Below are 25843 nucleotides of genomic sequence, written 5' to 3' on the forward strand. Positions count from 1 at the left end.
CTATGTATAGTATCATGTGGTATACAAACAACAACAGTTTCACCCCCCCATTTGTGTTCCCTTTATTTCTTTTCTTTTTCTCTGATTTCCAAATCTAATACTTCCAAACCTATGTTAAATAAAAGTGCAAGAGTGGAAATACTTGTCTTATTACCGATTTTAGAGAAAATGCTTTCAGTTTTTCACCATTGAGTATGATGTTAGCTGTAGGTTAGTCATATATGGCCTCTACTATGTTGAGGTATGCTCCTTCTATGCCCACCTTCTGGAGAGTTATTATCATAACTGAGTGTTGAATTTTGTAAAAACCTTTATCTGTATCCATTGAAATGATCATATGGTTTATATTCTTCAACTTGTTGATGTGGTGTATCACACACTGATTTACTAATATTAAAAAATCCTTGCATCCCTGGGATAAATACCAATTGATCATGGTCTATGATGCTTTGATGGAACTTGCTAGTATTTTGTACAGGATTTTTCCATCTATTTTCATCAGTCATATTGGCCAGTAATGTCCTTTTTTTGTGGTATCTTGGTCTGGTATTGGTATCAGGGTACTAGTGGCCTCCTAGAATGAGTTTGGGAGTTTTCCTTTCTCTGAGACTTTTGGAATGATTTCAGAAGGACAGGTGTTAGTTCTCTTCTAAATGTTTTTTAGAGTTTGTTTGTGAAGCTATCTGGTCTTAGACTTTTGTTTGTTGGAAATTTTAAAATCAGTTAAAAGAAATAAATTCTTGATTCCATAAGATGTTTTAAGAATTTTTCTCTTTTCAGAGCACCAATATTTTCCTATCTTTTGTCTTAAAAATCAAAATTAAATTTCTGGCAATATAGCTCCACTAAACAAGAGATTTGTTTTTATTATTGTCTTAATTATGAATTCACTAAAAAAAAAAAAAAACTATAACACTACCAGTATTTTTTAAATACAAACTCACATAATGAGTTGATTAGTTATGGTAATCACCTAATCTTAAAATTGCACACTACTATTTCATTATTACTAATTGCAAGATCATTATCTTTTATTTCTCACAGTATAGTAAGCAATTTGATAATTCAGAAGGACAATAAATTAAATCCACTGCTAGAAACTTTCACAAAATGTAACTAATATTCAGATACAAGAAACAAAATAGCAAGATTAGAAATCATCCCAAGAAGGATGCTATAGACAACGTATACCTTACCTTTGTGCTTGGATGGCATAGCTATTGTCATAAGCCTCATAGGTCTCATCATCATATTCACCCCCATAGCCATCATCATAACCCTGAGGCAAAAATGGTAGAAAGATATATTAGCAAACAGTTTGAGTAACTGATTAAACTGCTTTTCATTAATGAGAACTTAACTTAGCTTTTATGTTTGTTTAGTCACTTTACATCATATTTTACTAGATAAACAATTTGTATGCAATGTTGAGTAATATTTCTTGGTCCAAATTTTAATATATAATAATCAAACTCAGCATATCATTGAAGCAGTGATGCCTACTCTAGGATTTATTTAGAATTTTTATTGAGAAAAATAAAAAAAACATAATATTTTGTTAAATATTATGAGATAATATGAATAGTTATGATAACCTAATGGTGATAATAATCTATTTGTTACAATGCTACTGGAATTTATTTCTTCCCCCAATAATAGTTAGCACTGAATCTAAAATCTGGATTCTTCAACTTTTAGTCAAGAAGGTATAGAAATTATTTTTAAAAAAAAATGAAAGGAGAAAAGGAAAGAATGTATAATGTATACAAAGTATACACTCTAGTTGTACATTGTTCTTTTAGTGATTTAATTTTGTTTTCCTTTGTGGTCATTGACTATATTTTAAACTCTTGCCATCCATCTCGATTACTCTCAACTTCTAAGAAAACCTTATTTTTTCTTCTCTGGATCTTTGTGGTACAACACTTTCTTTAGAATGTACTTCCATCCCACCCTACAAATTCTGTAACTCTGTTTCAGTTTGGAGGCTTGCAAATCTCTCCTTATTGTGCTCAGAAATTTAAACCAAAATATGTGCATCTTTCCACATTAATTTTGACCAAGATTTTTGAGTTCATTTAATCTGAAAACCAGTTTAATCAAGACCTGGTTTCCCCTTCAGTCAGTCTATCCCCAGGAAGCTTCCATAAGCTTCTTATCCTTCTTCATCAGAGGGCAGGCAAACTGAAAATCACAACCATAGAAAACTAACCAATCTGATCATATGAACCACAGCCTTGTCTAACTCACTGAAACTATGAGCCATGCTGTGTAAGGCCACCCAAGATGAATGGGTCACAGTGGAGAGTTCTGACAAAATGTGGTCCACCAGAGGCTGGAATGGCAAACCACTTCAGTATTCTTGCCTTGAGAACCCCATGAACAGGATGAAAAGGCAAGAAGATAGGACACTGAAAGATGAACTCCCCAGGTTGGTAGGTGCCAACATGCTACTGGAGATCAGTTGAGTCATAGCTCAAGAAAGAATGAACAGACAGAGCCAAAGCATAAACAACACCAAGTTGTGGACATGACTGGTGATGGAAGTAAAGTCCAATGCTGTAAAGAGCAATATTGCATAGGAACCTGGAATGTTAGGTCCATGAATCAAGTCAAATTGGAAGTGATCAAGCAAGAGATGGCAAGAGTGAACATTGACATTTTAGGTATCAGTGAACTAAAATTGACTGGAATGAGTGAATTAAACTCAGATGACCATTATATCTACTACTGTGGGCAAGAATCCCTTAGAAGAAATGGAATAGCCATCATAGTCAATAAGAGTTCAAAATGTAGTACTTGGGTGCAGTCTCAAAAATGACACAATGATCTCTGTTCATTTCCAAGGCAAACCATTCAGTAATCACGGTAATCCAAGTCTATGCCCCAACCAGCAATGCTGACGAAGCTGAAGTTGAACAGTTCTATGAAGACCTACAAGATCTTCTAGAACTAACATGAAAAAAAGATGTCCTCTACCTGATACAAGACTGGAACGTAAAAGTAGGAAGTCAAGAAATACCTGGAGTAACAGGCAAATTTGGCAATCGACTACAGAATAAAGCAGGGCAAAGGCTAATAGAGTTTTGCCAAGGAAACACACTGGTCATAGCAAATGCCCTCTTCCAACAACAAAAGAGAAGACTCTACACATGGACATCACCAGATAGCCAACACTGAAATCAGATCGATTATATTCTTTGCATCCAAAGATGGAGAAGCTCTATACAGTCAGCAAAAACAAGACTGGGAGCTGACTGTGGCTCAGATCATGAACTTATTATTGCCAAATTCAACTTAAATTGAAGAAAGTAGGGAAAACCACTAGACCCTTCAGGTATGACCTAAATCAAGTCCCTTATTATTATACAGTGGAAGTGACAAATAGATTCAAGGGATTAGATCTGATAGACAGAGTGCCTGAAGAACTACGGATGGAGGTTCGTGACATTGTACAGGAGATCATCCCCAAGAACAAGAAGTGCAAAAAGGCAAAATGGTTATCTGAGGAGGACTTAAAAATAGCTATGAAAAGAAGAGAAGCAAACAGCAAAGGAGAAAAGGAAAGATATTCCCATTTGAATGCAGAGTTCTAAAGAATAGCAAGGAGAAATAAGAAAGGCTTCCTCAGTGATCAATGCAAAGAAATAGAGGAAAACAATAAAATGGGAAAGACTAGAGATCTCTTCAAGAAAATTATAGATACCAAGGGAACATTTCATGCAAAGATGGGCTCAATAAAGGACAGAAATGGTAGGGACCTAAAAGAAGCAGAAGATATTAAGAAGAGTTGGCAAGAATAAACAGAAGAACTGTACAAAAAAAGATCTTCACGACCGAGAAAATCATGATGGTGTGATTACTCACCTAAAGCCAGACATCCCGGAATGTGAAGTCAAGTGGGCCTTAGGAAGCATCACTATGAACAAAGCTAGTGGAGGTGATGGAATTCCAGTTGAGCTATTTCAAATCCTGAAAGATGGTGCTGTTAAAAGTGCTGCACTCAGCATGCCAGCAAATTTGGAAAACTCAGCAGTGGCCACAGGACTGGAAAAGGTCAGTTTTCATTCCAATCCCAAAGAAAGTCAATACCAAAGAATGCTTAAACTACCGTACAATTGCACTCATCCCACATGCTAGTAAAGTAATGCTCAAAATTCTCCAAGCCAGGCTTCTGCAATACATGAACCATGAACTTCCAGATGTTCAAGCTGGTTTTAGAAAAGGCAGAGGAACCAGAGATCAAATTGCCAACATCCACTGGATCATTGAAAAAGCAAGAGTTCCAGAAAAACATCTATCTTTGCTTTATTGACTATGCCAAAGCCTTTGACTGTGTGGGTCACAACAGACTGTGGAAAATTCTTTAAGAGATGGGAATTCCAAACCACCTCACCTGACTCCTGAGAAATCTGTATGCAGGTCAGGAAGCAACAGTTAGAACTTGACATGGACAAACAGACTGGTTCCAAATAGGAAAGAAGTACATTAAGGTTGTATATTGTCACCGTGTTTATTTAACTTATATGCAGAGTATATCATGAAAAACGCTGGACTGGATGAAGCACAAGCTGGAGTCAAGATTTCCCAGAGAAATATCAATAACCTCAGATATGCAGATGAAACTACACTAATGGTAGAAAGTGAAGAAGTAAAGAGCCTTTTGATGAAACAGAAAGAGGAGAGTGAAAAAGTTGACTTAAAGCTCAACATTCAGAAAACTAAGATCATGGCATCTGGTCCCATCACTTCATGGCAAAAAGGTGGGGAAACAGTGGAAGCCGTGACAGACTTTATTTATTTGGGCTCCAAAATCACTACAGATGGTAACTGAAGCCATGAAATTAAAAGACACTTGCTCCTTGGAAGAAAAGTTATGACCAACCCATTGGTCATTACTTTGCCAACAAAGCAGAGGCATTACTTTGCCAACAAAGATCCATCTAGTCAAAGCTATAGTTTTTCCAGTAGTCATGTATGGCTGTGAGAGTTGAACAACAGAGAAAACTGAGCACCAAAGAATGGATGGTTTTGTACTGTGGTGTTGGAGAAGACTCGTGTGAGTCCCTTGGACTGCAAGGATATCCAACCTGTCAATCCTAAAGGAAATCAGTCCTGAATATTCATTGGAAAGATTGATGCTGAAGCTGAATCTCTAATGCTTTGGCCACAAAATGCGAAGACCTGACTCATTTGAAAAGCCTTTATGCTGGGAAAGATTGAAGGTGTGAGGAGTAGGGCACGACAGAGGATGAGATGATTGGATGGCAATACGACATGAGTTTTAGTAAACTCTGGGAGTTGGTGATGGACAGGGAGGCCTGGCGTGATGCAATCCATGGGGTTGCAAAGAGTCAGACACGATTGAGTGACTGAACTGAATTGAATCTAAGAGCTACTATTTTTCATCAACAGAAGAATGTTTTAAAAATGTTACTTCTTTATTACCCCCTCATTTGATTTACTCATATATAATGATATTTTGCGATTTTTCTGAGTCTTATCTCAATTACTTCTATTTTCTTGTACCTTTCTTGTATTTTTCTGTTAATGATTTTGATTTCATTTTATTTATGCTCTGAAGTATGGACCAGTTCCTCAGTTTGATCTTTTAAGTTACTAATTGTTTCTATTGAATTTTTAAAAAATAATGTTTGTATATAAAATATTGCATACAGATTGTTTTAAAATAGTGCCAAAGGATTTTTTTTTCCAAAAAGCAACAGCTATTTGCCTTATCCCTCTCCAACTTCCAGTTCTCATTTAGCATTTTCATCTATTGTTTTAGTAGTATTTTAGTATTTATTTTTGTGTTAAATAATATGTTTAAATTTATGCTTCTTGATTTATGAATGTTAGTCATCTTTCTCTTGACTGGCTTTTCATTCTTTACAATAATTCTTTAGAATTTTATTAGAGACTCCACCAAACATGTCTTCCAAATATAATTTCATCATAATTTTTCATTAAATTTTCCTTGTTACCAAGTAATAAATAATTATTAATCACAAATGAGACAAATAGTTTAGAATATTCTACCTTATTTTCGTATCTTTTTTGTTTTTTTAAAGTTAGTAATTGCTCATTCACTTTATTGTTTTCTTATTTTTCTGTATGTTTAGAATTGTTTTACTTCAATTGTTCCATTAGTTACACTAATATAGCAATGCTATTTCCACATATTCCCAAGTATCAGATAATCTCTCATATCCTTTTGTGCTCCAGGGAAACCACCTCCTTCAGGACCAGATTATTGCATGGTCTAGACTGTTGAACTACTAGGCCTGAAGGCAGAGTACTTTTTCTCAAACCTCCCCCACCCCTACAGTTCACATGGAGTTCCATTTTACCACATTCCATTTTCTGCTTGTTCTTATTTCTTCCTGAAACATCTCTTTCAGTAAACTCTAATAAGAGGTATATCTTATTATATATACCTATAAAATATCTATATTTTCTCTCTTTCTCTTCTTTTTAGCTTTACATTCCCTCCATACCTAGATTTTTTATTTTTCTTGGGATGAAAAATTTTAATTATACAGAAAATTTAAATAATAGTACAATGAACTCATCGACTCTTCATCTAGATATGTCAATTTTGTCCCATATATATGCTAAACCATTCACAAGTCTACTTCAGGAATATGACATTTCATCATTAAATATCTCAGCTTCCAACTCCTGAGTATATTACCCTACATAGATACAGTACTATTAGTCCCTCAAAATAGTTCACAATAATTTAATAATACCATTTACTGTGATGTCTGTAGTTAAAATTCTGTTATTGTGAAAAACAGGGCTTTCTTTTACAGGTTTCTTTTTTTCCTTTTTAATTTTTTGAGGGCTAATTGCTTTACATAATTTTGGTGTTTTCTGTCAAACCTCAACATGAATCAGCCATAGATATACATATAGCCCCTCCCTTTTGAAGTTCCCTCCCATTTCCTGCCAACACACCCCTCTAAGTTTATACTGAGTCCCTGTTTGAGTTTCCTGAGCCACACAGCAAATTCTCCTTGGCTATCTATTTTTCATATGGTGATGTAAGTTTCGTGTTACTCTTTCCATACATCTCACCCTCTCTTCCCCTCTCCCTGTGTCCATAAGTCTATTCCCTATGTCAGTTTCTCCACTGCTGCCCTGTAAATAAAGTCTTCAGTACCATTTTTCTAGAGTCCATATATGTACTTTAGAATACAATATTTATCTTTCTTTATGACTCACCTCATTCTGTATAATAGGTTCTAGGTTCATCCACCTCATCAGAACTGACTCAAATGTGTTTCTTTTTATGGTTGAGTAGTATTCTATTGTGTATATGTATCACAACTTATTTACCCATTCATCTATTGATGGACATCTAGGCTGCTTCCATATTCTAGCTATTGTAAATAATCCCACTCCTAGGCATATACCCTGAGGAAACCAAAATTGAAAGACACAGTTATCTCATTGCTCACTTCAGCACTATTTACAATAGCTAGAACACGGAAGCAACATTTTACAGGTATTTTTAAAAGATCAAAATCCAATCAAAATTCATGAATAGTATTTAGTCACTGTATCTGTTTAGTTGTTTTTTTTTTTTTTTTGGAACTAGCATAGTCTCCAGCCTTTTATTATTTTCTGTAGCATTAATTTTTGAGTAGTCTGGACAAGTTGTTTTTCAGACTGTCCAACATTCTTAATTTGCCTGGTTAGTCTCGTAATTATATTCCAACTGGATATTTTTGAAAGAATACTACATACGTGATATTGTGTTGAACATTTACAAAATTTAAAATTCAAGATTTAAAGTTGGATGATTGGCTGAGTATAAACTTATACTGGGAGTTTTGGCCGAGAATAAATCTTATACTGGGAGAAGGTTGGGACTTCCCTGGAGGTCCAGTGGCTAAGATTTTGTGCTCCTAATGCATGGAACATGAGTTCAATTCCTGGTTGGGGAAGATCCTGCAAGCCATGTCGCATGACAAAAAAAATTGTTTAAGTTGAAAATTATTTTCAATCAAAATGTCCAGTGCTTTGATTCAATGTATTCTATGATTATATACATATGATATTGAGAATTTCTGCTACTTGTATATTACCTAGTTTCATTTTGTCTCGTTTCATTTTTCCCCTTTCTAGATGCTTTTACAACTTTTCTCTAGTGTTCTGAAATTTTCCAATTCTGTGCTCATATGTTCATTTTCTTTCACTCCTTGTGCTGGTTACTTAATAAACTCCTTCCATCTGGAAGCTTATGCTCTCCAGTTCTGGGAAGTGTTTCATTTTTGTTTTCAATTTCTTGATCTCCTACTAGTGAAATGTTGGATCTTCTGGATTGGTATGTTAATTTTATCTTTGTATCCTATGTGAAACCTCTTACTCTTTTTGTTTTCCCAAAGGGATACTTCTATAAGTTCATCTTCCCACCATTCTATAAAATATCCACATGAATACTCTGATAACTACTAGGGTGTGGAGAGAAGATTTCCTTGTGTTAGCATCTTATCCTCATCTCTCTTCTGGTAGATTAAGGATTTACACCACAGTTAGAATTTCTCAGTGCAGCAATGGGCAGTGCCTGGTCCCAGCTCTTTATCCTGGTATCCACCTGGGTCTGTAAATGGGAGATGAATGATATTTGCCATAGGTGTCTATTTTCCAGCATCTGAGCTATTGTCCCTCTGCCAAGCTTCTAAAAATTTAGCTTCAGTAATCTTCATGTCCTACTCATGACTCAAGAGCTCAAGCATCCTACCGGAGGCAAGCAAGTTTTGTTTCATCTTGTTCATTTGTGTATATGTGTGTGTCCTACAGCAAATGGCTAGAATAGCTATGGAGGGGCAGGTGCATGTCTTTGGGTCCTCCAGTCTCCTGAATTTCCTTCCCTTGTCCTATTTCCATCTATTAAAATGCTACTGACTTCAAAAGGCCAATTAAATTACATAATTTCAAGAGATTTTCCTACTCCTGCCAAGCAAATGGTAACCCTCCATGCATGCTAAGTCACTTCAGTCATGTCCGATTCTTTGTGATGCTATGGACTGTAGCCTGCCAGTCTCCTCTATCCATGGGGTTCTCCAGGCTAGAATACGAGTGGGTTTTTGTGTCCTCCTCCAATGATCTTTCGCACCCAAGGATCAAAGCCACATCTCCTATAGTTTCTTTAGTGCAAGCTGATTCCTTCCCACTGAGCACAGTAAATCTCTACCCTTTGAATTTTAATAGCCCATTGTTTTCTTCTCGCTGCTACCCTGAATATCTAAACATATACCATATTTATTTTTCTATAATTTTCTCTTTTTCAGAATTTAAATTCCTGAAAAGCAAGTTAACCACTTTTTTGTTGCCTTGTGGTGCGTTTCATGGTGTCTTCCACAGAGTGTTTGTGGGGAGAGAGAAATGAGCCAAGATGGTGTGTCCAGGCTCTCTTGTCCCACACTGGCAAACAATGACTATGTAACAGCTGAGATCATCTGCAGCACTGCGCAGGCACATCAGCAGGTACTCACTTGGTCACGAGGTACTTTGGGCTGTAGGGATATATCAGCCCACCGAGAAAGTGGTGGCATTTACTGCTGCATCACAGTTGGGTCATCTGTGAGAGGAGAGAATATAGCGTGTCTTCTGCTATGGCTGCTGCGCCAGCCAGCAGCGAATAATGTTATGGCCACTGTGCCCGGCAGGAGAGGATCAATGTGCTTGTAGTTCCTACGGCTTCCCTAGCCTCCTCCAGCCCCTTAGCTGAAGCGTGGCCTGCCCCAGGTTAAGCGAACAGTGTGGACACTGTGAAGAGTGAGACAGCTGGTGCTGTGAACAGGATCAGAAATACGGTATTCATTCAAGAAATATGCATTGAGTTCTAAGTTAACACAAAGAAAACTATTCTCATCCACTGTAGATATATATTGACCCATATCATTCACTACTAATAGGGAAATATTACAAATGACGAGTAGAAAGCAGTACTATCTCTATTTCTGAAGAATAGCCTTATCATTTGGCCTTTGGATGACTATTACATTTTTTCCCTTAATTACATTTGCACTCTTTAAAAGACTTAACACATAAAATCCACAGAATAGATAGAGATCTTTCCTGGCAACCCACAATTTTCTAAAGCACATAGAGCAGTTACCTATAAATACGTGTATGTTTCTACAAGAAAGACACATATACTTAATATGTTTTTGTTTTGTAACAACTGATGTAAATGTTTCCATGATTTTCTTACGACAGGAAAACTGCGGATCATGCAGGTGATGTTCTAAGATAAATCACTAATATAGGTAAGCTTTCAAAAGGGCCACTCAGTATCTGCAGAAGATTCAAATTAAATAAAGCAAGAGAGTTCCAGAAAAATATCTACTCCTTTATTGTTTATGCCATAGCCTTTGACTGTGTTCAGTTCAGTTCAGTCGCTCAGTCGTGTCTGACTCTTTGTGCCCCATGGACTGCAGCATGCCAGGCCTCCCTGTCGACCACCAACTCCCAGAGTTTACTCAAACTCATGTCCATTGAGTCGGTGATGCCATCCAACCATCTCATCCTCTGTCATCCCCATCTCCTCCCACCTTCAATCTTTCCCAGCATCAGAGTCTTTTCAAATGAGTCAGCTCTTCACATCAGGTGGCCAAGGTATTGGAGTTTCAACTTCAACATCAGTCCTTCCAATGAATATTCAGGCCTGATTTCCTTTAGGATGGACTGATTGGAATTCCTTGTAGTAGAAGGTACTCTCAAGAGTCCTTTGACTGTGTGGAGTGTGTGGATCAGAACAAACTGTGGAAAATTCTCAAAGAGATAGGAATACCAGACCACCTGACTTGCCTCCTGAGAAATCTGTATGCAGGTCAGGAAGCAACAGTTAGAACTTGACATGGGAAGCAGACTGGTTCCAAATCGGGAAAGGAGTACATCGAGGCTGTATATTGTCACCCTGCTTATTTAACTTATATGCAGAGTACATCATGAGAAATGCTGTGCTGGATGGAGCACAAGCTGGAATCAAGTTTGTCAGAAGAAATATCAATAACCTCAGATATGCAGATGACACCACCCTTATGGCAAAGTGAAGAACTAAAGAGCCTCTTGATGAAAGTAAAAGACGAGAGTGAAAAATTTGGCTTAAAACTCAGTATTCAGAAAACTAAGACCATGGCATCTCATCCCATTACTTCATGGCAAATAGATGGGGAAACAATGGAAACAGTGACAGACTTTATTTTGGGGGGTTCCAAAATTGCAGATGGTGACTGCAGCCATGAAATTAAAAGATGCTTGCTCCTTGGAAGAGAAGTTATGACCAATCTAGACAGCATATTAAAAGGTAGAGACATTACTTTGCCAACAGAGATCCATCTAGTCAAATCTGTAGTTTTTCCAGTAGTTGGGTATGGATGTGAGAGTTGGACTAAAGAGAAAGCTGAGCCCGGAAGAATTGATGCTTTTGAACTGTGGTGTTGGAGAAGACTCTTGAGAGTCACTTGGACAGCAAGGAGATCCAACCAGTCTATCCTAAAGGAAATAAGTCCTTAATATTCATTGGAAGGATTGATGGTGAAGCTGAAACCCCAATACTTTGGCCACCTGATGTCAAGAACTGATTCATTTGAAAAGACCCTGATGCTAGGAAAGATTGAAGGCAGGAGGAGATGGGGATGACAGAGGATGAGATAGTTGGATGGCATCACCAACTCAATGGACATGAGTTTGAATAAGCTCTGGGAGCTGGTGATGGACAGGGAAGCCTGGTGTGCTGCAGTCCATGGGGTCATAAAGATTCTGACATGACTTATCCATTGAACTGAACTGAATGGACAGCTGAAGCAATGTATGAGATACAAAATTTTAAATAAATTTGTGTAGGATAAAAGATAAATAGACATTAATATAAATAGAAATCTATTATATCTAAAATATTAATGACATCATTCCAGATATTCCTATACTTATTTTTCTGCAGTTTATAAAATATTCTCAGGAAAATATTAATATGTCTCACCATGATTTTGTATCTTTTTCTTTTCCCTTATATTTCTTCTGATTTTTGCTTTATGTATCTTTGTTTCTTTTTTTGGTGTCTAATGGTTTATGATGTCTTTTATCTGTGATTGTATTTTTTATCATTAAAAATGTTCATCTTTGTTTCATTTAAAAAATATGTATGCTACTACAGGCAAGTGAAAATTAAGCACATAATTTGAATGAGAAATGAAATTTCTACAAAAGAAAAATAACTTTCTTGGAGAAAATAAAAATCTTCAACCTTTATCATCATACAATTTGTTTGTAATCAGATGTTTCCTGTCACTCATTTCCTGTTTATTCCCACCCCTGGCTTTTTCTCTTATAGCGTTTTGCTCCCCCTTCTTTAATGCACTATATTTTTATTCATTTTTAAGCTCAGCATATGCATCACCCTTTATTAGAAAACCGAGGGTTCCTCTAAACCTTTTGTATCTAGGGTGTAGCAAGAGCTCATTATACACTTTTTGAAGGAAGACAAAACATGAAAACAAAAGAAGAAAAGACAAAGCAACCATCTCTGCCCTCAAACTTCTGTTTTATGTTCTAAAAACATATATTTTCTCAATAGTTTTATGCAAGTGAATTTGATTTAAAAAGCTTATTTTCTAACCAAAAGGAAGTCCCATATCTATTACAGTTGTGGCTATTACTGAATATATATACATAAATATTTTTCACATACATCTGTCTTTGCTCTTCTATTTTTTCTTTTCTCTCACTCTCTTTAACCCTCTTTACACCCCATTCTTTTCTCTTTCCCCTCCATGCTCTTTTTTCCTCTTTTTTCTTCTCTCTTTTTTCCTTCAGTTCAGTTCGGTTCAGTTCAGTCGCTCAGTTGTGTCTGACTCTTTGCGACCCCATGAACCGCAGCAGGCCAGGCCTCCCTGTCCATCACCAACTCTTGGAGTCCACCCAAACCCATGTCCATTGAGTTGGTGATGCCATCCAACCATATCATCCTCTGCTGTCCCCTTCTCCTCCTGCCCTCAATCTTTCCCAACATCAGGATCTTTTCAAATGAGTCAGCTCTTTGCATCAGGTGGCCAAATTATTGGAGTTTCAGCTTCACCATCAGTCCTTCCAATGAAAATCCAGGACTGATCTCTTTTAGGATGGACTGGTTGCATCTCCTTGTTCTTTGTTTTTTTCACCAAGTAAGTTATATTTTTGAGCTCTCTTTGTAATATTCCCCAGTTGGCACTCTGCTCGTGTTCAGTTTTTCAGACTGAGCACAGCTAGCTATGCTTTAATTGGTTGATATCACCTTTGGTTATCCTTGTTCACCAAGTTAATCTCCCATACTATTTTCTTTATAATACTTTGATTATAACTGTATGCGTGGAAGAGTGTGTATATGTCCCATTATCTCTGTAATTACCTGCTTGATCTGCTTGATTTCCTCCCATAAGGAAACAGGCACGAGTCACTCATAACAAGAAATCAACATAAACCACTCAACCAATCTTTCCTTCCAAGGACAAAAACCAAAATGAAGAAGGAATATATCCCTAAAACCTGAGGAAAGGAAGCCTCAAGTGGAGCAACTTATAACAAAAAATGCTGAAAAGACAGAGAAATATAGCAGAAATGAAAGAACAAGGTAGAAACTCACGAGACCAAATAAACAAAGACAAAATAATCTACCTGAAAGAAAATTCAGAATAATGGTAGTAAAGATGCTCTGAAGGATTGAAAATAGAATGGAGAAGTGGAAGAAACATTTAGCACAGTTAATACAATCACCCAGGACATAGGAGAAGTAAAGAGTAAGCAAGCAGATATGAATAACACAATTAGTGAAATTAAAAATGCTCTAGAAGGATCCAACAGCAGAATAATGAGGCAGAGGAACGGGTAAGTGAGCTGGAAGATAGAATTGTGGAAATAGCTGTTGAAGACCAGAATAAAGGGAAAAGAATGAGAAGAATTGAGGATAGTCTCAGAGACCTTTAGGACAATAGTAAGCACACCAACATTCAAGTTCTAGGAGTCCCAGAAGAAGAAGAAAAAAAGAAAGGCACTGAGAAAATTTTTGAAGAAATTATACTTGGAAACCATGATCAAGTCACGTTTATTCCAGTGATGCAAGGATTCTTCAATATATGCAAGTCAATCAATATGATACACCATGTTAACAAATTGAAAGATAAAACCATATGATCATTTCAAAAGGTGCAGACAAAGCCTTTGATAAAATTCAGCACCCATTAATGATAAAAATGCTTCAAAAATGGGCATAGAAAGAAACTACCTCAATATAGTAAAGGCCATATATGATACAGCCACAGCAAACATTATTCTCAATGGTGAAAAACTAAAAGCATTCCTTCTAAAGCCAGGAACAAGACAAGGGTGTCCACTTTCACCACTATTACTGAACATAGTTTTAGAAGTTCTAGCTACAGCAATTACAGAAGAAAAAGAAATAAAAGGAATCCCAATAGAAAAAGAAGTAAAACTCACTCTGCAGATGACATGACGCTATACACAGAAAACCCAAAAGAAACGATCAGAAAATTGCTAGAGCTACTCAGTGATTTCAGCAAAGTAGGGGTACAAGGTTAATGCACAGAAATCAACTGGATTCCTATATATTAACAATGAAAAATCAGAAAGAGAAATTATGGAATCAATCTCTTTCATCATTTAAACAAAATAAAATAAAATATCTATGAATAAACCTACCTAAGGAGACAAAAGACCTGTATACAGAAAAGTACAATACACCGATGAAAGAAATCAAAGATGGCATAAGCAGATGGAGAGATATTCCATGCTCCTAGGTAGGAAGAATCATTATTGTGAAAATGACTATACCACCAAATGCAATCTACAGATTCAATACAATACTTATCAAAATACCAGTGGCATTTTTGATAGAATGAGAAGAAAAGATTTCACAATTCATATGGAAATAGAAAAGACCCAAATAGACAAAGTAGTCTTGAGAAAGAAGAATGGAGCTGGAGGAATCACCTTCCTGACTTCAGACTATACTATAAAACTACAGTCATCCAGATAGTATGGTATTAGCAGAAAAACAGAACTATAGACCAAAGGAACAAGATAGAGAGCCCAGAGATAAGTCCATGCACCTATGGGTACTTTTTTTTTTTGACAAAGGAGGCAAGAATATGCAAAGTAGCAATGAGAGCCTCTTCAATAAGTTGGGCTGGGAAAACTGGACAACTATGTGCAAAAGAATAAAATTAGAATACTTCCTAATGCCATACACAAAGATAAACTCAAAATGGATTAAAGACCTAAATGTAAGACCATTAACTATAAAACTCTCAGAGGAAAACTTAGGCAGAACACTCAATGACATAAATCAAAGCAAGATCTTCTATGACCCACCTCCCAGAGTAAAGGAAATAAAAGCTAAAATAAACAAGTGGGAGCTAATTAAACTTAAAAGCTTTTCCACAACAAAGGAAACTATAAGCAAGGTGAAAAGACAGCCTTCAGAATGGGAGAAAATAATAGCAAATGAAATAACTGACCAATAATTAATTTCCAAAATATACAAGTAGCTCATACTAGTCAATACAAGAAAAACCAACAATTCAATCAAAAAGTGAGAAAAAAAACCTAAACAGATATTTCTCCAAAGAAGACATACAGATGTCTAGCAAATACATGAAAAGATGCCTAACATCACTCATTATTAGAGAAATGCAAATCAAAACTACAAAACCACCTCATCCTAGTCAGAACGGTCATCATCAAAAAGTCTACAAACAATAAATGCTGGAGAGGGTGGGGAGGAAAGGGAACACTCTTGCACTGTTGGTGGGAATGTAAATAGATATAGCCACTATGGATGACGGTATGGAGATTCCTTAAAAAGCTAAGAATAGAACCACCATATGTAGCAACCTTGGTGTCTACTGGTAGATGAATGGGTAAGGAAGTTGTGGTGGTACATACATACAATGGAATATTACTCAGCTATTCAAAAAAAGAAGAAGAAGAAGAAGAAGAACACATTTGAGTCAGTTCTAATGAGATGGATGAAACTGGAGCCTATTATACAGAGTGAAGAAAGTCAGAAAGAGAAACACCAATACAGTGTGTTAGCACATATATATGGAATTTAGAAATACAGTAATGATGGTCCTATATGCAAGGCAGCAAAAGAGACACAGATATAAAGAACAGACTTTTGGACTATGTGGGAGAAGGCAAGGGTGAGATGATTTGAGAGAATAGCATTGAAACATGCATTACCATATGTAAAATAGACGACCAGTGTAAGTTCAAAGCATGAAGCAGGGCACTCAAAGCCAGTGCTCTGCGATAATGCAGAGGGATGGGGTGGGGAAGGAGGTGGGAGAGGGGCTCAGGATGGGGAGGCACAGGTGCAGCCGTGGCTGATTCATGTCGATGTATGGCAAAATGTACCACAATGTTGTAAAGTAATTATCCTCCAATTAAAGCAATAAATTAATTAAAAAACCCCTATCACATGACCCAGCAATCCCATTGCCAGGGGCATACCCTGAGGAAACCAAAACTGAAAAAGACACATGTGCCCCAAAGTTCATTTCAGCACTGTTTAAAACAGCTAGAACATGGAAGCATCCTAGATGTCCGTTGACAGATGAATGGATAAAAAAATCTGTGGTACATATATGCAATGGAATATTACTCAGTCATAAAAAGGAACACCTTTGAGTCAGCTCTAATGAGGTGGATGAACCTAGAGCCTATTATACTGAGTGAAATAAGTCAGAAAGAGAAAGAAAAGTATCATATATTGATGCGTATGCATATGGAATTCAAAAAGATGGTACTGACGAATTTATTTTTAGGACAGCAATGGAGAAACAGACATAGGGAACAGATATATGGACATGGGAGGATGGGAGGATGGAGAGGGAGGGGGATGTATTGGGACAGTAACATGGAAATTTACAATAGCATATGTAAAATAGATAGCCAATGGGAATTTGCGGTATGACTCGGGGAACTAAAACAGCAGAGGCTCTGTGAGAGTCTAGAAGGGTAGGAAGGAGAGGGAAACGGGAGGCATGTTTGGGAGGAGGGGACAGGCGTGTGCCTATTGCTGATCCTTATTGATGTCTGACAGAAAACCACAGATTCTGTAAAGCAATTATCTTTCAGTTAAAAATAAATTTAAAAAAGTATTTTTCATGATTAAGGTCATGAAATATAACACATTATTTGCTCAATAAACATTTTTATAACAAAGCAACACAAATTTTACTGGAGGAATTTGTAAAATATTTTGAAAATTAAAATAATTCATAATACTAAGACACAGCTAGAAAAAAGCAAAGATCAAAGAATATGCTAAATCAAGTAAAGCTAACTTTATTGGCAGAGAAAAGGCAGGAGTTCATAAAGACACACACACACAAAAACAAATCCTGCAACATTGTAAAATTTCTTTTGTAAAGATTGTGGTTGGTGCTGCAAACTAAAGATGTGCCTATCTGTATATGGTTGGTTGCTAAAAGCTCTCACTAGAGGGAGGTAGAAGTCCAGTACTGTGACAAGTGGCAGGTGTTCTTGAGTGTCCTTGGCACTGTTTTCCTCCCAGTGTTATTGATGAGAGGGTAACAGGCAGGAAGGCCAGGGGTCTCCAAACGGAGGAAACAGGCTGCAAGTGCCAGACATTTTTATCTCTCTTCAGCGGCAGGAGGAAACAAACCAGCGACAATTTTTTCTTCTCTATACAAATTTAAAAGGAGGTTTCTCTTAAAATGCTATGTTTCCATGACACCTGGTTTCACCTGAAGCTAACTATTCTCAAACCTTGAGTTAACCAATACATTTTTTTTTCTTACGGAAATGTTTGTCTTAAGCTATGTTAATGTACTATGCATTTACCCCAGACTCTAAGTTCTGCAAAAATGGCTCAAACTATACTCAAATATTGTTCCCCTAATCTATGTAAATGAAACTATTTGTTTGGTAATCTGCCCTTCTACAAGATTCAAGTCAATCGTTTATGGCCGGAGATGAATTATCTGGTGCCATTCTAAATTTTATGACATTCCTTTCTTTTCATTAACAGGCTGTGAGTGACTATATAACTTACAGCTGAAGAATAGGAGGGGGGCACTCTTTCTGCCCCCTTCTGATGCCTATGTCAGAAGCTTTCTCTATCTCCTTTATACTTTAATAAAACTTTATCACACAAAAGCTCTGAGCGATCCAGCCTCGTCTCTGGCCCCGGATTGAATTCGTCTCCTCCGGAGGTCAAGAATCCCGGCGCCTTATTGTTCAGCAGCAACTTTTCATTGAGATGTAATCAACATACAGTTCTGTTTAAGGTGTGTAGCACAATTTGACTTATACATATCATTAAATAGAATAAATCTAGTGATCATCATCAATTATAGATACATGATTAAATAAATATAAAAAAGTCCTTCCTTGTAATGAGAACTCTTTGTATTTAGTCTCTTAGCAACTCTCATATACAACATAGAACAGTGTAAATTATGTGTGTTATATTGTATGTTACATCTTAAGTATTTATCTTATAACTGGAAGCTTATACTTTTTGAATACTTTTCTTCAATTCACCCTCAGCCACCTGTTGCTTCTTGTAGTCACAAATCTAATCACTTCTATGAGTTTATTTGTTTTGGAAATATAATTAATCTAGAACACAATGTTACTTCCTGATATGTCACATAGACGATATTTCTCTACATTTCAAAATGTTCACCACAGTAAGTCAAGTAATGATATGTCACCATACAAAGTTACTACAAAGTTATTAACTCTCTGTATTTCATGCCCATGAGTCACTTATTTTGCAACTGGAAGTTTATACCTCTGAAATATCCCTCACTTATTTTTTTTTCTTTCTCCCATCCCATACCTGTTTCTTCTCTGTGTCTACAACTCTGTTTCACTTATGTTTGTTCATTTGTTTTGTTCTTTATAAGTGAAATCAGGCAGTGTTTGTCTTTCTCTATCTGATTTAAATCAGTTAGCATAATATCTTCTAGGTCCATCCATGTTTTTGCAAGTGGCAAAATTTCATTCCTTTTCCACAACTGAGCAATATTTAATTATATATCTATACATATTCTTTGTCTATTTATCCATTGATGGGAATTTCTATGGCTTTCCAGGTGGCATTAGTGGTAAATAACATGTCTGCCAATGCAGGGAATATAAGAGACACGGGTTTGATCCCTAGGTCAGAAAGATCCCCTGGAGGAGGACATGGCAACCCACTCCAGTATTTTTGCCTAGAGAATCCCAAGGATAGAGGAGCCTGTTGGGCTACAGTCTATAGAATTGCCAAAAGTTGAACACAACTGAAGTGACTTAGCATGCATGGGCAATTAGATTGCTTCTATATCTTGATAAATAAAACTAATACTACAATGAACATACAAGTGCATGGTTTTTGAAAATTAGTTTTCTTTGCTTTAGATAAACACACAAGAGGAATTGTTGGATAAAATGGTAGGGTTAAAAAAATATATTTTGAGTAATCTTCACACTGTTTTTCATAGCGGCTGCACTGATGTACATTCCCACCAAAAGATTGTGAGGATTCCATGTTTCTCCACATCCTCACTAATGCTTGTAATTTTATATAGTTTTGACAATAGCCATTCTGACAGGTGTGAGATATCTCATTCTTTTGATTTGAGTTTTCCTGATGATTAAAGATGGCGAGGGTCTTTCCATGTGCCTGTTGACCATCTGTATATCTTCTCTGAGGGAAAAAAGACTATTCAGAAGTTCTACCTATATTTTAATCAGGTCGTTTATTTTATTTTATTTTTTAATTTATATCAGTTCTTTGCATATTTTGAATATTAATCCCTTATCAGATATATCAATTTTAAATATATTCTGCTACTCAGTAGGTGGTCTTTTCATTTTCTTGAGTTTCCTTAATTTTGCAAAAGCTTTTTAGTTTGATGTAGTCTCATTTGTTTACTTTTGCTTTTGCTTCCATTGCATGAGGATACACTGAATATACTAAAATGAGAGTTCACTGCTTTTGTTTACTTCTGGAAGTTTTATGGTTTTAAGTCTTACTTTTAGTCTTTAATCCATTTTGAATGTATTTTTGTGAATGGTGTGAGAGAGTAGTCTGGTTTCATACTTTTGTATGTAGCTGTCTAGTTTCCCCAACACCATTTATTGAAGAGGTGCTCTTTTACTGATTGTATATTATTGCCTCCTTTGTTTTAGGTTAATTGCCCAAATAAGTGTGGATACATTTCTGGGTGCTCAGCTCTGTTCCATTAATCTATTTGCCTCTTTGTTCCAGTTTCATCCTTTGTGGATTATTTTAGCTTGTAGTATAGACTAAAGTCTAGGAACATGGTAAGTCCAGCTTTGTTCTTTCTCAAGATTGCTTTGACTATTCAAAGTCTTTGGTGTGTCTGCACAAATTTTAACATTTTATGTTCTAGATAAACAAAAAAAGAAAGCCATTATAATTTGATGGGGTTTGCTTTGAATCTACAGATTGCCTTCGGCAGTATGATCATTTTAACAATATTAATTATTGCAATCCATGAACACAGAGTATCTTTCCAACTATTTGTGTCATTTTCAGTTTCTTTCATCAATGTCTTATAATCTTATTTCTAGGTATCTTGTTCTTTTTCATTTTATTGTAAGTGGGATTGTTTACTTAATTTCTCTTTCTGTTTGTTCAGTTTTGGTGTATAGAAATGCAACAGATTTCTGTATTTTAGTTTTGTGTTCTACAAGTATACTAAAGTTTTTAATGAGTTCTAGTAGATTTTTGGTATGTTTCATACAGTATTTGTCTTTCTCTCCATATGACTTATTTCAGTTAGCATAATATCCTCTATGTCCATCCATGTTTTTTCAAATAGCAAAATTTCATTCCATTTTATGGTTAAGTTATATTTCATTATATAGCTGTACATTTTCTTTATCTACTGGTTTTTTATGTATATTATCCTATCAACTACAGTGAGAGTTTTAATTCTTCTTATATAAGTTAGACACATTTTATTCCCTTTTCTAATTACTGTGGCTAGTACGTCTAATGCTATGTTGAATAAACCTTTGAGATTGGACTTGTCTTGCTCTTAATCATAGAGGAAATGCTTTTAGTTTTAAACCATTGAGATGATGCTAACCGTGGGTTGTCATATATGGCCTTTATTACATTGAGGTATGTTCCTCTATACCTATTTGTTGAGAAGTTTTATCATAAATAGTTGTTGAATTTTGTCAAAAAATTGTGCATCTATTAAGATGATTATATCATTTTTATTTTTCAATTTGTTAACGTGATGCTACTTTCATTGATTTGCAGATATTGACCCATCATTGCATCCTTGGAATAAATCTCATTTGATGATGTTGTATGATCCTTTAATGTATTGTTGCAGTATCAGTTTGTTAATATTTTGCTGATGCTTACATTCATGTTTATCAGTGATATTGACCTAATATAAAACTTTATGTGATATCTTTGGTATTCTGGTATTCATATCAGGGTGATATTTGCCTCATAGAATGAGCTCAGGAGCTGCTCGGGCAGGGGAACGCATAAAATGCAGGCACAACTGAGTCTGTGTCTTTGTGGAGTACCCAAAAACCTAAACCTGAGCAGCTTGGGCCTGGGAAGTGCAACGCGACTCAGGGCCCGCTCCCTGTAGAGCAACCTGAAGCCTGAGCAGGGTAGACGGGGAAAGCACACGCGCTGTGAGCGGGGGCAAACCCAGTGTGGCCGGAACACTGCAAGTGCTCCCCACACGCGCCAGTGACATTTGTCTGCAGCGTCCTTCTCTCCCCGCAGCACGACTGAACAAGCGAACCTAAACAACAGACCACCTCCACCCGCTTGTGTCAGGGCGGAAAGTAGACACTGTAGAGACCTGCAAACAGAAGCCAAATAAACAAAGGGAACTGCTTCAGAAGTGACAGGTGCAACAGATTAATATGCCTGTAGTTAAACCCGACTGCACTGGAAGGGGCCTATAGATATTGGGAAGTGTAAGCTGGAACAAGGAGCTATCTGTAAATGAACTGAACCCACACTGCCCACTTCCTAGATTTATTTTTACTATTACTATTTATTTTTAATTAAAAAATATTTTTTCCTCTCTCTTTTTTTTCAACTCCTCTATTATTCCTCTAATACTCCTTAATTTTTATTTTTATAATCCACTATAACATGGCAAAAAAAAGACCCTATTTTTAAAGCAAACTTCATATATATTTCTTAAATTTTATGTTTTTGTTGTTTTTGAATATTGTATTTTTAAGAGTCTAACCTGTACTCTAGATTTTTAATCTTTGTTTTTCAGTATTTTATATCAATTTTGGATATTTAAGAATCTAACCTTCAGTACACATTTTTACTCAGGAGTGTGATTACTGGTTTGATCACTGTCTCCCCCTATTGACTCTCCTTTTTCTCCCCCAGATCACCTCTATTTCCTCCCTCCCCCTTCTCTTCCCAATCCAATTCTGTGAATCTCTGTGGGTGTTCTGGCCTGCACAGAACACCTAGGGAACAGAATACAAACTAGATCTCTCTCTCCTCTCTTGAATCCCCCTTTTTCTCCTCCTGCTCATCTCTATCTCCTTCCTCCCTCTCCTCTTCTTCACATAACTCTGTGAACCTTTCTGGGTGTCTCTCACTGTGGAGAATCCTTTCACCATTAACCTAGAAGTTTTATTATCAGTGCTGTAGGGATGGAGAAGTTTTGAGGCTACTGGAAGAATAAGACTGAAATCCAGAGGCAAGAGGCTTAAGCCCCAAACCTGAGAACACCAGAGAACTCCTGACTACAGGGAACATTAATTAATAAGAGATCATCCAAAAGCCTCCATACCTACACTGAAACCAACCACCACCCAAGAGCCAATAAGTTCCAGAGCAAGACATACCATGGAAATTCTCCAGCTACACAGGAAAATAGCCCTGAGCATTAATATACAGGCTGCCCAAAGTCACACCAAACCCACAGACCCATCTCAAAACTCACTACTGGACACTCCATTGCAAGACATAGAGAAGAAACCCAGCTTCACCCACCAGAACACCAACGCAAGCTTCCCTAACCAGGAAACCTTGACAAGCCAATTGTCCAACCCACCCACTGGGAGAAACCTCCACAATAAAAAGGAACCACAGATCACCAGAATACAGAAAGGCCACTCAAAACACAGAAATCTAAACAAGATGAAAAGGCAGAGAAATACCCAGAAGGTAAAGGAACATAAAAAAGGCCCACCAAGAAAAACAAAAGAGAAGGAGACGGGGAATCTACATGAAAAAGAGTTTAGAATAATGATAATAAAAATGATCCAAAATCTTGAAAACAAAATGGAGTTACAGATAAATAACCTGGAGACAAGGATTGAGAAGATGCAAAAGATGTTTAACAAGGACCTAGAAGAAATAAAAAAGAGTCAGTTAAAAATGAATAATGCAATAAATGAGATGAAAAACACTCTGGAGGGAACCAACAGTAGAATAACGGAGGCAGAAGATAGGATAAGTGAGGTAGAAGATAAAATGGTGAAAATAAATGAAGCAGAAAGGAAAAAAGAATTAAAAGAAATGAGGACAACCTCAGGGACCTCTGGGACAACATGAAACGCCCCAACATTTGAATCATAGGAGTCTCAGAAGAAGAAGACAAAAATAAAGGCCATGAGAAGAGAGGAGATAATAGCTGAAAACGTCCCCAAAATGGGGAAGGAAATAGCGACACAAGTGCAAGAAACCCAGAGTCCCAAAGAAGATAAATCCAAGGCAAAATATCCCAACACATACTAATCAAATTAACAAAGATCAAACACAAAGAACAAATATTAAAAGCAGCAAGCGAGAAACAACAAAGAACACACAAGGGGATTCCCATAGGGACAACAGCTGATCTTTCAATAGAAACTATTCAGGCCAGAAGGGAATGGTAAGATATATGTAAAGTAATGAAAGAGAATAACCTATAACCCAGATTACTGTACCCAGAAAGGATCTCATTCAGATATGAAGGAGAATTCAAAAGCTTTACAGACAAGCAAAAGTTGAGAGAATTCTGCACTACCAAACCAGTTCTTCAACAAATGCTAAAGGATATTCTCTACACAGGAAAAACAGAAAGGTTGTAAGAATGCGAACCCAAAACAACAAAGCAAATCCCAATGGGACCATTCTTATCAATAATTACCTTAAATGTAAATGCGATGAATGCCCCAACCAAAAGACAAAGACTGGCTGAATGGATACAAAAGCAAGACCCCTATATATGCTGTCTACAAGAGACACACTTCAAAACAAGGGACACATACAGACTGAAAGTGAAGGGTTGGAAAAAAATATTTCACGCAAAAGAGAGCAAGGAGACCAAAAGAAAGCAAGAGTCGCAATACTCATATCAGATAAAATAGACTTTAAAATATAGGCTGTGAAAAGAGAAAAAGAAGGACACTATATAATGATCAAGGGATCAATCCAAGAAGAAGATATAACAATTATAAATATATATGCACCCAACATTGAACCACCACAATATGTAAGGTAAATGCTAACAAGAATGAAAGGGGAAATTAATAATAACACAATAATAGTTGGAGACTTTAATACCCCACTCACACCTATGGATGGATCAACTAAACACAAAATTAACAAGGAAACACAAACTTTAAATGACACAATGGTCCAGCTAGACCTAATTGATATCTATAGGACATTTCATCCCAAAACAATCAATTTCATCTTTTTCTCAAGTGCACACGGAACCTTCTCCAGAATAGATCACATCCTGCGCCATAAATCTAGCCTTGGCAAATTCAAAAAAATTGAAATCATTCCAGTCATCTTTTCTGACCACAATACAGTAAGATTAGATCTCAATTACAGGAAAAAAAAAAACTCTTAAAAATTCCAACATATTGAGGCTAAATAACACGCTTCTGAATAATCAATAAATCATAGAAGAAATAAAAAAAGAACTAAAAATATGCATAGAAACAAATGAAAATGAAAACACAACAACCCAAAACCTATGGGACACTGTAAAAGTAGTGCTAAGGGGAAGGATCATAGCATTACAGGCTTACATCAAGAAACAAGAAAAAAGTCAAATAAATAACCTAACTCTACACCTAAAGCAAGTATAGAAGGAAGAAATGAAGAACCCCAGGGTTAGTAGAAGGAAAGAAATCTTAAAAATTAGGGCAGAAATAAATGCAAAATAAACAAAAAATACCATAGCAAAAATGAACAAAGCTAAAAGTTGGTTTTTTGAAAAGGTAAATAAAATTGACAAACCGTTAGCCAGACTCATCAAGAAACAAAAGGAGAGGAACCAAATAAACAAAACTAGAAATGAAAATGGAGAGATCACAACAGACAACAGTGAAATACAAAGGATCATAAGAGACTATTACTAGCAGCTCTATGCCAATAAAATGGACAACTTGGAAGAAATGGACAAATTTAGAAAGATATAGCTTTCCAAAACTGAACCAGGAAGAAATAGAAGAGCTTAACAGACCCATCACAAGCACAGAAATCGAAACTGTAATCAGAAATCTTCCAGCAAACAAAAGCCCAGGACCAGATGGCTTCACAGATGAATTCTACCAAAAATTTAAAGAGCTAACACCTATCTTACTCAAACTCTTCCAGAAAATTGCAGAAGAAGAAAAACTTCCAAACTCATTCTATGAGGCAACCATCACCTTAATACCAAAAACTGGCCAAGATGCCATAAAAAAAAAAAAAAAAAAAAAAAAAAAAAAAAAAAAAAACCAACCCTACAGGCCAATATCACTGATGAACATAGATGCAAAAATCCTTAACAAAATTCTAGCA

General features: G+C 36.3%; 1 protein-coding gene across 2 annotated transcripts in view; it reads right to left on the reverse strand.

The window, feature by feature from the left end:
- Positions 1 to 25843, reverse strand: part of KHDRBS2 (KH RNA binding domain containing, signal transduction associated 2) — a 682130-nt gene that overhangs the window by 67295 nt on the left and 588992 nt on the right. For both annotated transcript variants that reach the window (XM_065912995.1, XM_065912996.1), the window contains one exon: positions 1197 to 1279. In XM_065912995.1, coding sequence (XP_065769067.1) covers positions 1197 to 1279 — 83 coding nt within the window. The remainder of the gene's footprint in view (positions 1 to 1196; positions 1280 to 25843) is intronic.

The sequence above is a fragment of the Muntiacus reevesi genome, chromosome 20 (assembly GCF_963930625.1).
Source record: "Muntiacus reevesi chromosome 20, mMunRee1.1, whole genome shotgun sequence".
NCBI classification, from domain to species: Eukaryota; Metazoa; Chordata; class Mammalia; order Artiodactyla; family Cervidae; genus Muntiacus; species Muntiacus reevesi.